The sequence below is a fragment of the Typopeltis vanoorti genome, chromosome 26, assembly GCF_054136105.1.
Source record: "Typopeltis vanoorti isolate ZY-2024b chromosome 26, IOZ_Tvanoo_1.0, whole genome shotgun sequence".
In the NCBI taxonomy this organism is placed as follows: domain Eukaryota; kingdom Metazoa; phylum Arthropoda; class Arachnida; order Uropygi; family Thelyphonidae; genus Typopeltis; species Typopeltis vanoorti.
Window position 1 is genome coordinate 27,174,121 of NC_143574.1, and position 12,503 is coordinate 27,186,623.

Consider the following 12,503-nt stretch of genomic DNA (forward strand, 5'->3'; position numbering starts at 1 on the left):
ACGGGGCCAGGTTTGCCTGCTTGCGGGATGAAAAACCGCAGATAAACTGGCGGAAAAAACCCTGCTGCCCACGCCCAAGACCGGCTAACTTGGCTATGGCTGAGGAAGATCCTTAAGCTCCTCACGTTGTGGACGGGAATCGAACCTAGGACACTCCTTCCCCAGGCATATGGTTGCGAAGCGCAAAGCCACTAGGCTAACCGCACGGACTATGAAAACATTAGTAAAAGAAAACAAGAAGTCAAAATGAGATTTTCCAAGTGCCAAAATAAGGAATATGGTCATCCCCTCACAGCAATACAGTGCTCACAGTGATGTTTCATATTGTATATAATGATGTCCAGGAACTCAGTTGGTAATAACAATCTCCTGCAAAACTTTCACACAAGCCTCTGAAGATTTTGTTGAGTGGTTGAGAGCAACAGCATGTCTACCTAGAGCATCCCAGACATGATGAATAGAATTAAGGTCAGGATATATTGGTTCATGTGCTTTGCTGAGGATGAGCGTTATCATTTTGTAGGGTAAATGTCACCCCTATTACACCTGCAGACTGATGGGATCCAGGTCCTCATCTCTATAAGTTACAGCATTCATGGTTCCACTAGGAAGCACATACAGGTTGCTGTATCCACCAACAAGATGCCTCCCCAAAGCATTACACTATCTCCATCATCTGTCTTTTTCATGGATATTAGAGGTATGATAACTTGTCCCTGGTTTTCTCCAGATCAGAGCATACCTGATATTGCTTTGTAGAGCAAATTGGGACTTATCTGTAAATGATACTGAAACCCCCCCCCCCATCCCACCACCACAATTGGCCTTGGATCCAGTCGATGTGGAGCCTGGCACATTTCAAACATTGTTTCCTGTGGTATGGCGATGGGACATGCAAACTACTGGTCACTTAGCATACAGATCACTTTCATGAAGCCTTCTGTGCATATTAGATGCAAATACCAATGCATCCTGTAGTCGATGTGAGGTTAGATTGTAGCTGATTCAGAGGCACTGATGTCTTGGTGAGCATATAATCGGAGATATCAGTCATCCCACTGCATTTTTAACTGGCTATCTTCCTTTGCTGTAACTACAGGATACTGTTTGTGACTGTTGGAATTGGTTCCACAGTCTATGAACCACACAAAAGAACTTGCATAGAACTATCTATTATCTCCTCCTGACTGGGCTAGTATCTAAACTTATGATGGCTTGCCACCTTAATTCATCAGTTGAATGATGTCTTACAGCTGTATACAAGAAATTTTCTATCGCAAAATGCCTTGTTCCCACTCCAGACATGAAATGGAAAACCACTCCAAAGACCTGCTTTTATGCTATGGCTCATTTACACATACTGCTGTTTAATGGTACTCCATTGTATACAATAAATAACCAGACTTATTGTCACTATTTACATAATGTACCTTACTTTGTTTTTTTTTTCCTTTTTACTCCGAGTTATTGCGATTTTTCTTTTTGTTTATTAATTTATGGAAACCAACGTAATTCATTTAAATTCAAATGTTTTTGTCTTCACTTGTTGCCTTGTGATAAATATTTAGTTTGCTTATTATTCCTCTTTCTGAACCATTCCATCCCCTAGGATGGGTAGACTCCTCTGATTAGGGTCCCAGATGTTAATGCTGACTGGTTACTTCACCTGCCAGAGTAAGCTTTATCAACAAATTGAGAGTACATCAATGGATAATCCTCTTTTGCCTACTATTTACCTAACTACTTCGTGGAATGGTTTGAACAATGGATATGGTTTGACATGGTTCCCTTACAATGGATCTAAGGGTTCATCAGTAAGATCAAGTTCTCACCATCGTATCTGATTCACTCTTGAGGTAGAAGAGAGCAAATGGATAGCCTTTTTAAATCTTCTTTTACTTTGTCATCCAGATGGTAGCCTTCATTTGTCAGGTTTTAGAAAGAAAGTGCATACTGGACTTTACATTTGTGCTGTTTCACACCATCGCAATTGTTTAAAAATCTAGCACCATTAAGACTGGTACATAGAGCTCACTCTCTCTCTCCTCTACTGAAATACTATTTTCTCAGGAAATAAATCACAACAAGTCTATCTTCTTTGCTAATGGCTTTACCGAATCTTATGTTAACAAGATCATTGACAGAAGTTGTCCATTGTGTGCTATAATTCCTTAAGTTAAAGGTGTCTCTGAAGGTATAGCCAAACTTCTTAAATCAGTTGGCTTACAAGTGTTCTTCTTACTCATCAAGATTTCTGCTTTTCTAGGCTCATTTCCACAACTTCCACCTTTGATCCACTCTACAGTGTATCAAAGTCTTTGCCAGTGTGGTTTATCATAATTTGGTCAGACAGGTAGATCAGTGGCTGTGCATTGTGATGAACATCTAGACTATGTTAAATTTCATGAGCCAGAAGAATTGGGACTTGCAGAACAAGCTATCTCCACCAGACTTCAAATCCTTAGAAAGAATAACATACTCCATAAAAGTTATTATCTCACAGAACACTTATATTAAGAAAGTTCTGAAACCTTGCTACATCGTCTGAATTTAAATAGAAGTGAAGATCTAAAATGATCATGGTTTATATTCAAATTAATCAAGTTATTTCATCACCCTTATGTAGTACCACTGTCTTACTCACTTTCTGATTTTTTGGGATCTTCTAGTTGAATGTACTCATTATGTGACATTCAAAGGTATTGTGATACTATTCAGTTTAAATGGAGTCAAATTGATAGTGATATCTTACTCAGTCCAGCTGATTTATTAATATCTGCTTTACTTAATATTTGAACACTTACACTTCCGATTCTTCTTCTTTTTTTTTGAGTAGGATGCAGAATTACAAATGTTTATACTTGACAAAGTACTCATTAAAATTTTTTACCGTATGTTGCTTTAGACCTGAGACCATCCACCAAAGCAGGTCTTTATATAATCATTTTGTTTTTGGCAGCTGCATACTGAACTAATTCGCTAAATTTCTTTTGCGAGCTTCATTAGTTTCCTTTCATATTATTTCTTCTGCTATGTTATATTTGTCATTGTTGCATATATATAGTTTTCTCATGTGTAGAATTGATATTAAAAAAATATGGTAGTTCATTGCCTTGAGATCATGTTTTTTCATGATATATTTTTCAGTAATTATTGCAAATTCCACTATTCATCCTTTTTATTCTACCATATTTATCATTCTAACTCTTGGATTACTGTTCATATATTTATAATTAATGATTGCATTATTGCAAATTCCACTATTCACCCATTTTTATTTCCACCTTTAATTATTCCAATTCTTGGAATACTGTACCGCACTGTTATTTAAAAAATTTAACTCATTAAGTACTACTTAATGGGCAAACCAAAAAAAAAAAAAAAGCATACTGAATGAGAATGGGAAGAGAAAAATTAAATTTTTAGGACATATCCTAAGAAAAATTACAAGGAAAGAAACCAACCAACCAAGATATCATTATAGGAAGGACAAGCACTGGACAGGGAAAAAGCTATCGAGATGTCTTAGAGATGCACAGGAGAGGAAGAAGCGGAGAACCATGGCTTCCAACTCTCTGTATCAGAGACAGCACCTGAATGAATAAATCATAAAATTAAGTATAATTGCTTGCTCTCCCACTTCTGGAAATTTGAATTTTTCATCCTGTAAAGAAGATTGACCAGATAACGCATGTAGTTAATTTTTTTGGCCATAATTCGATCCAAATTAGCCCTCTGTAGTTCTGGGCTTGTAAACACTGCTAGAAATAAAAAAAAAAAAAATACATTAGTTTTTTGTGTGGTTAGCATATTCGCTCTCCAGATAAAAGGCTATGGGTTTGATTCCCGCTGTGGACATGGATGTTTGTGATTGTCTGTGGAAATACTAGTGGTGGTGGGCAGTAGATGGCATTGGTGTAGTTGCGGTTAGTTGTAGTTGGTGGAATGAGTGGGAGACAGAGTTGTAGAGTAGGTGCCCTCCCTTGATGAGTCTTCGGACTCCCTGGAGGTATCAAGTAATAATAATAATTTATGAACTTTATGATTGTCATAATTTCTCTGCTGTCACTAACCCAATCTCTTTTTATTTACCTGTCTTACCTACTTTCTCTTTGAAAAGGCAATTGTATTTATCTTTTGGTGAGTGCATTATCATCGTTTTTTTTTTTATTTGTGATTATGTTGTGATTTTACATGGCAAGGCAAAATAGTTTATTTTGGAATTTACATAATATATGAAGAAATGTTCAAGTCATTTTGTATGAATTTTGTGCATCAGTCCTAAATATATGCTTATATTTTTATATTGCATTGTCATAAAATAAACACTCAGTAATATGTGAGAAAATTATTAAGCTTATGCTCTAATTGTCAAAATCTGACATATGAAGCAGTTTATGATCATTATTTCTCAAACAGTTTATCTACTTCCAGGTTATTTTATTCAGAATTTTCCAACTTTGATTCTTTTTTTCAGAATTTTAATATGCAATTTTTTATATGTTCAGCACAGATGTGCTTATATATATATATATATATAATAGAGATTAGCATGCAAACAAGCAGTTCATATGCTGGAGTGTACTGTATTACAATATCTGTTCTTGATATTCATGTTAGTTTATTCTGAAAACTAGTTATTCTTTGCAGTGAGAGTTCAAAACAAGCTTCTTACCTATATATCTCAAGGACTTGGCATATTTGAAGTAATATTCCAGAGTATAGTCACAAAAGGCATAATTTTGATTGTATAAAACAACAAAAAAGAAAGATTAAAAGTAAATAAAAAACGAAAAAAAAAGTAAATTTAGTATTTGTATATCCTGAAATGCAATTCTTCCAACAGTTATCAGTTTTATATTTATTTCTTCTGAGGAACAGAATTTTTGACCTTTCTTCAAGAGTAGGAAGTTCCACAAGGGTCAATTTTACATGTCATGCTATTTGCATTCAAAGTTAACTTGATAACAGAACAATTTCCTCCAAATGAAATAAACAATGCCTTTATGTGGATGACTTTACCATCTTTTTGTCATTCTTGCATTATGACAGTTACAGAAAGACAGTTTCTGCAAACTGTTGATAATCTTTTCTTCTGGCTACTTGTCAACATGCTTGTTTTTAGAACAGAAAACATTTTTTTGCACACCTCAGTTGCAAATGTCATCTTCACTTTGATCATGAGATAAGACTAGGACAAGTGATAAGCCTTGCATTCATTAAAAAAAACACTAACATTCCTATCTCACATTCATGATTTGTGAGGTAAGAAGAACATTCTTTGTGTTCTATCCTCTACCTCCTGTGATAAAGACTGATGTTCTGTACTCCAATCTGTTGAGCACTTATCTGATCACTATCTATGATTATTAAGGTATCCAAAAGGGAAAACTGTTGCTGGATTCATGTTCAATAGTGAGCTTGTTTGTTATTGATCGTGAATCCAATGGGACCAGATTGCGAGGACATGTAAGGTTTATGGAATATCTAGAAAACCAACCCTCTTTGGATCCTCTTTAATATATCCTCATCCCCTTGTAAACCAGGCTACAACGGGAACCATGCTGAAGCAAGTCAAGGTCCTCATTATTGCCATAATCCATTGTGATGTTCTAACAACTTTAGCAGTATGTGACCCCTAAACTTCAAGTCTCTGTTGACCATCACTACCTGATCTCTCATCTCTTCTGCCTCCTTCCACATTTCCTCATTAATCGTATACTCTGCATCCCAACCTTGCCTGTCAAATTTCAGAATTTTACACTTTGCAACATTAAACTGATGGCCCCATTCACACTTGCCTACTCATGGCTTGTTGACCACCTCCTGTAAGTCCACAACATCTGTTCTGCTCCTCATAGTTTTTCCCAACAGTGCATCATTGGTAGATAGCAACATATTACCAGTTAAGCCTGTCTTACTATATTAACACACAAGGTAAACGATAATGGCATCAAAACAGATCCCTGTGGTACTCATTAGTGGCCTTTCTCTTTTGGGATATCACTTTTCTTCCCCCCTCCCATACACAACCTTCTGATACCTATGACAGCCAATCAACTGTCCAACTCACTAGTTCCAGCTTGTCTTTTTGCAATATATCAAAGGCCTTTGAAAAATCTGACTTTATACATCTCACTTATACAATGAATTTGTCACTGTGTTTTATTACATAGTAGAGTAGATTGCGAAAATGAACCCCCCAACAGGCTCTTGATAACCATTATAGGGAATACTACTATTATCAACCCAATTCTGAATCCTTATCTTCACCAACCTCTTGACACCTTAACAACTCCAGAGAATATACAACTTGGCTGATAATTCATAGCCTCAGTCTTCTTCCCCAACTTATGAAATAAGGGAGGGGGGGTTAACTAAACTAAAAATTAACTAAACTTACCAAGAATGACTTATGTTATGGTAGTTAGAATATAAAAAATTTAGATTCATTGAAAGTCAAAAATATATATTTGAGTGACTTGTTGAGCTTAGAGAGCAGTACTAGCAATGAATGTGATGTATTAAATAGGATAAGGAAAATTTTAACGTAGATAAGCTTAAAAAAAAAAAAGTCTTTTCCATATTGAAAAAGGTCTAAGTTCAATTCTTGTCATGACGGGAGGAATCTTTATGTGGACTTTTTCATTTTAGGATGAGTTAGCCGATCTCATACGGAGGTAGCAGGGTTTTTAACTTAGACCTTTCCTTATACAATATGGCATGAAATGTCACAGTCATTTGATCAGATTGGTTATTTAAAGCAAGGGGGATGGGGAGAAGGATATAGTTTGGAAAGAATTGATAGGTATGAGTTAGGTTTTATTTAAAAATGATATATGTACTTTAGATGCTCACTGTGTCTATAGAAAATATATAAATTTATTAAATGTACTAATATTGTAGATTCTTTTTTCCCATTTCTCCAGGATTAAGTTGATGGAAGTTACACTTAACACTGTTTGTCACACATGTTTTTTTATTTGCATCATTAAAAAAAGTAATGAATGTTGCAAATAGCTTCTGATAAAACAGATTTCAATATAAATTATATCAAATTGCTGGCCTGGTTGGCTAAGTGGGTAGCATATCTGCTCTTCAAACAACAGGCTGTGGGTATGGATGTTTATGATTGCCTTTATTATTATTATTCGTGACACCTCCAGGGAGTCTGAAGACTCGTCGCGGGAGGACACCCACTGTAACTCTCTGTCTCCACTACTACACCGAACCTCTACTACCAATCACCTATGTCAATGCCATCTACTGGCCAGAACCACTACAGCTAGTATTTTTTGTCTGTAAATTGCATGTGTTCTAAAGGGCCGATTTGTCTGTATGCAGGATGAAAAACCAGAGTTCCCAGGAGAAAAAACCCTGCTACCTCCGTATGAGATCAGCTAACTTACCCTCAATTGAAAAAGTCCACATAAAGATTCCTCCCATCATGACGAGAATCAAACTTAGACCTTTTCCAATCAAAGGGTGCAATGTCCTGTCATTCTTCCAGTTGCGCTATAGAGGTGCTATGAGAAATGAATTTCATCACCTGATATAAGACACCACCTTTCTTACTGGAGGCTTGCAGTGCTTTGAAAAAAGTTCAGTGTTTGTAACACTAGAGCAAAGTTTCTGGATTATATAAAAAAAATAAAAATACAAAAAAAATTATAAAAATAGAAATAATCTAGCACACATAATTAGTCCAATGAGTACAGGTTGAATGATTATTATGGGGGACTTCAGCCATGGAGATATTGATTGGAAGGAAGAGAGATCACATGGCAGAAAGGAAATAGAATTTATACACTTACTGAAGCATGTGATGAAGGGGATTTAAGGTGCAGGAGTATTGGACCTGGTCATAGGATCAGAAGCATTATCCATAACTAAGGTGGCCACATTGCCTCCGATTGGAGGAAAGTGATTGTGCAGTCTTGACTTGGGAGATTATAAAAAATGAGGAATATTCTATCAAGAAGAGGTAGGTTAATAAATTACTAATCCCCTAAAAATAGGGGATTAGTAATTTATTAACTTTTTATAATAGGAGTAAATGGTTGACAGAAGAAGGATGTCAGTAGTGTATGGGAGATAGGTAAGGGATATATAGAGGAAGCTATATTAAATATTTATATCTAAGGTAACCAGGGTTAATCAGGTAGGAGTTAGATGAATGAGTAATATCATTAAGCATGAGCTTCAGAAGAAAAAAAAAATGTTGTGGAGGGCATATAAGGAGGAAAGTGACCAGCAAATTCATGAACACTACAAGGATCTGGCAAAAAAAAAAAAAGGTGACCAATATATAAGGAAAGCAAAATCATATTAGAGAAGAAACTAGCCAAGCAGTCCAGAAGAAATCCCAAAGAGTTCTTTTGCTATGTCGCAAGTTATCATAGAATTTATGGTGATAAGAAAAAAACCAAAACTGTCAAACAACTCTTGATAACTTTTTTTGAAAAAATGCAGTCAGTAATTTTTTAAACATTTACTTTGCATTAATTTTTTATCTTTCCTAAAAGAGTACCATATAAAATGAATTATTAATACAATAATCGATCATGGACGAATTGTAATTTTTACCATTGATTATTATATTTGATTAACACAATTTTGATATACGCAGTAACATTGAGGGATTAATTAATCACGTTAATGAAGGGATACCTATAGTATACAACATGCAATCTCATCATCGGCGTACACTTAGCCACGTTAAACTGGCAATCATTTAACTCTGCCCATACTGCCAGCAATACAACATGCAATCTCATCATCGGCGTACACTTAGCCACGTTAAACTGGCAATCATTTAACTCTGCCCATACTGCCAGCATATTTAAGTCATCCTGCAAGATCTCTACGTCACCTTCATTGACTATAAAGAGGTTATTTTTTATTTATTTTTATATTAAACATCTTTTTTAAGTTTTTTTTGTTTGTTTTTTTAACTTAATCCCAAAGACCAAAGGATCTGCAGATTTGTAGATATAATAAATTAATGTAGTTTTTTTTTTTTTTTTTTTTTTTTTTTGTGCGAAATACAGAGTATTTTTGATGCAGGGAAAATAACTTCAAATACTTACAAGGTTAAATATGGTTTGTTTTGGAAAGGAAAGGTCAACAACATGGATGTTTTTGTTGAGTATTTGTAGATTTTTACTGCATTAAATCTTGTATGTCTTTTATTTTGGAATATTTAGTTGGAGAGGATATGAAAGGTTGGGAAGGTGAACTTTTTAGATACATTCTAACACTTTTGGGGATGTTAGAGAGAGACAGAGACACACACACACACGCTCTGTCTCACTCTTGTGGGCACTAATCTAGTAAAAATAAATTGGTTTTGCTTAGAGTTAAATATAAAAATGTATAATGCGTCCACAAGATAGTTTCAGACTTAAGGTAGCCTTTGACATAAAAAAAGTTTGGACACTCGTGACATAGCTCCTGACAAATTGTTTGTAACTGTTTGCTGAACAATTTGCTGATACTAAAATAAGATTTAAGATATCTATATAGATGGAACTATAGTGGACCTGTTGTGTAATAATAGTAATAATTGCATTCTGTATGAAACATTGTTTAATTAATATATTTCATTTCTTACTTTAGAAGCAGTATCCAGTTTTACACGATATGGCTGAAAGTCCAACTAAAACTGAAGAGTTTAACAGCAATACCAATGATGCAAAGGAACCTCGCAGGACTTGGGTAAAATTTGAAGATGAGTTGAAAGCTGGGGAAAGAGTTGCAACAATTGAACCTTCCCAAACAATTCAGGTTGATAGTCATGCTGCAGTGCACCCATTAGCTGACTGCATGAATAATGTCAAGGATGCTGATACAGTTCTTGATTCTAAACAAGGAAGTATAGAAAGAAAATCTCAATCACCTACTCCTGCTCCACGAACTGGCCGTGTTTCACCCTTGCAGAACAATATTCTTCCACCTCCTGCTCCATTGCGACCATTAAGGAAGTCAGCCTCTGAATTAGCTACAGCGACAACTGTTTCTAGTAGAGCATCCTGTCCACCAGACATTAACCGTACACACCCAGAAAACTTGCAGAATATTTCCTTAAGGGATAACGTAAACACTACGCAAGGCCAGTGCAACCATGGTATTCGACAAGGTTTCAGTGAGTATTTTTTAGTGAAAGTGTATTCATTTAAAGAACTAGTGAATGTTCTTTTTGTTTGAAAATTAATAATCATGATGACAGAATTTTATGTATTGGCATTTTCATGTATCTGTTTGAGAAAAACAAAAACTAATAATAGCTTTGGTTATTTGAAATTGTGAATTTCAAATTTCCAAATTCCAAACTTGTAAATTGTGTGAGTGCGGGCACGCACACGTGTGTTTGTGTGTGTATCTACAAATTTATAAGTTAAGAGCACTGTAGTGTGAAAAACTTTGCACTGAAAACAATCCCATTTGTTCTGCTAAAAAGTAAGAATTGCAGAGAGCGAGAGAGAGAGGGAGAAACAAAAACAAAAATAGGTGCAGTATGATATTAATGATAATACTGACAGTGCTTTTATACAAATGCCAGCAGTATGAGGAATAAAGGGAATGAGTTTGTGGCATTGATAGAATCTATCCTAAGATTATCGGTATCATTGTAACAATTGGTAGAAGATGACATCTTGACAAGAATAGAGAGATGTATCTTTTGTTTTGCAGAATGGGTAAGGGAAATGGAGTGGTATGGTGTTACTTAGGATAAGTGCAAATTGTGCTTTCTCAGCATAGAAAACTGAGAGGGAAAATGGTAACAAATGCTTTGAGATCGTATGGTGTGATGATGAGTGCGATGTTGCTGTAGTCTATAAAAAATATAGGGTAATGAGTGGGAAATCTTGAGACAAATTATCTCAGCAAGTGTGAAGTAAGTGATCATTACTAGAAAGTTTAAGTTATAATAACATAGAATGGATAGCAAAAACAGTACATAGTAGTATGGAAACTAAATTTCTGGAATTTTTTAAGACATATCTTGGGCAGTATATGGCAAAGGGAACACAAGGATGAAGAGTTTTGGATTTGGTCATAATTTTCTGTTGACTATAATGATTATATAGTTTGGCATACAGAAGATAGAATAGGTGATTATAACAGACTTGGGAATCAGCTTGAAGAAGTACCATGAATAGAAGAATTTGAAGGAGTCAAAAATAAATCAAAAGATCATTAGGATCTAATTAAGAAATTTACGTTAGCAGCATTGGAAGATTATATATTTCGAGAAAGAAAAATATAGTTTGAAGTAAAAATGGTTGACTAAATTCAAATAGGAGTTGCAGATGAAAAAGTGGTTATGGAAATGGATATAAAGAGAGAGTTAGAGTGCAGTTGCATGAGGAATATAAGCTCAAGATAGGAAAGTAACTAGTGCAGTAAAAATAAAATTTAAAAAAAAATTATGTGAGAAAATTAACATGATATAAGGAAAATACCAGAGCTCTTTTATTATATGGCAAGCAGGAGAGGAAACGATTATGGATATATATCTGGAGATGGTGATGGGTAACCAATGCAAATGACATTGCAAAGTTATTTAATAATCATGTTGTTAGTTATTTCATTATCTCATGCTGATTAAGCAGATTTTTTTCCTGAAGGAATGGGAAAGATTGAAGGACTAGAAGTGAATGAAGAAAATATGTTTAGAATCCTCAGTACTCTAGATTTTGTGAAGGCATTGGAACTGCATGAGATTTTGCTATCCATTGAATAATCAGGCAAGTTAAATCTCATAGTACTTTCTTCATTTAAAATCAATATTACTTCTACATGATAAATTTAGTTTAATCCTTTATCCCAGTGAGAGCAAACAAAGTTTGCACCTGAAAATATCTTCAGGACTGAATATAGTGTTGTACTATATTCAGTCCTGAATATTTGATTGATAATTTAATCATGCATATTATTAGGCACATCATAAGTCTGTACACTGTTGTGCAAACCCTGTATGTGATTGCCACCATAACGTAGGTCTTCAATGTTACATACACTAATTAATGACTTTCAAATGTCATGAAGTATAATTCCTTGATTTCTGTTTAGTGTGTTTATGTGAGCAAATTACCTTGGATGACCTTGAACTTTCTGATGAAAGTATTCTCGTCTAAGTAAGGCATGGAGGATACTTACCAATTTACGTTGTGATATTCTGCAAGGATAATGAATCAGGTTCTTTCTTCTCTCTTATTTTCAACATTACGTACATGTTCTTTTGTATGGATTTCGAAACTTTCCTTAGTTTGATTCATGTACACCTTTCCACAGGAATAAGAAATCTTGTATACCCCAGAGTGTTTATGGAATGGAATGCTGTCTTTAAGGTAATGTAGGAAACATTGTAAGGTGTTAACTGGTTTGAAGATTGTTCTGACATGATGGATTTTAATAATCTGACTATTTGCCTTGATGCAAGTGTTGCCTTTGTATGGTAAAGGGACAGTGCTTTTAATGGATTTCTGGATTAATGTGAG

The 12,503-nt window shown here is 34.9% G+C and overlaps 1 protein-coding gene across 1 annotated transcript in view; it reads left to right on the forward strand.

Annotated features, from left to right (window-relative positions):
* Positions 1 to 9,642: 9,642 nt before the first annotated feature.
* Positions 9,643 to 12,503, forward strand: part of LOC150092431 (uncharacterized) — a 126,334-nt gene continuing 123,473 nt past the window's right edge. Inside the window, exon 1 of the mRNA XM_090414862.1 lies at positions 9,643 to 10,144. Within this exon, the coding sequence (XP_090270988.1) occupies positions 9,643 to 10,144 (502 nt within the window). The remainder of the gene's footprint in view (positions 10,145 to 12,503) is intronic.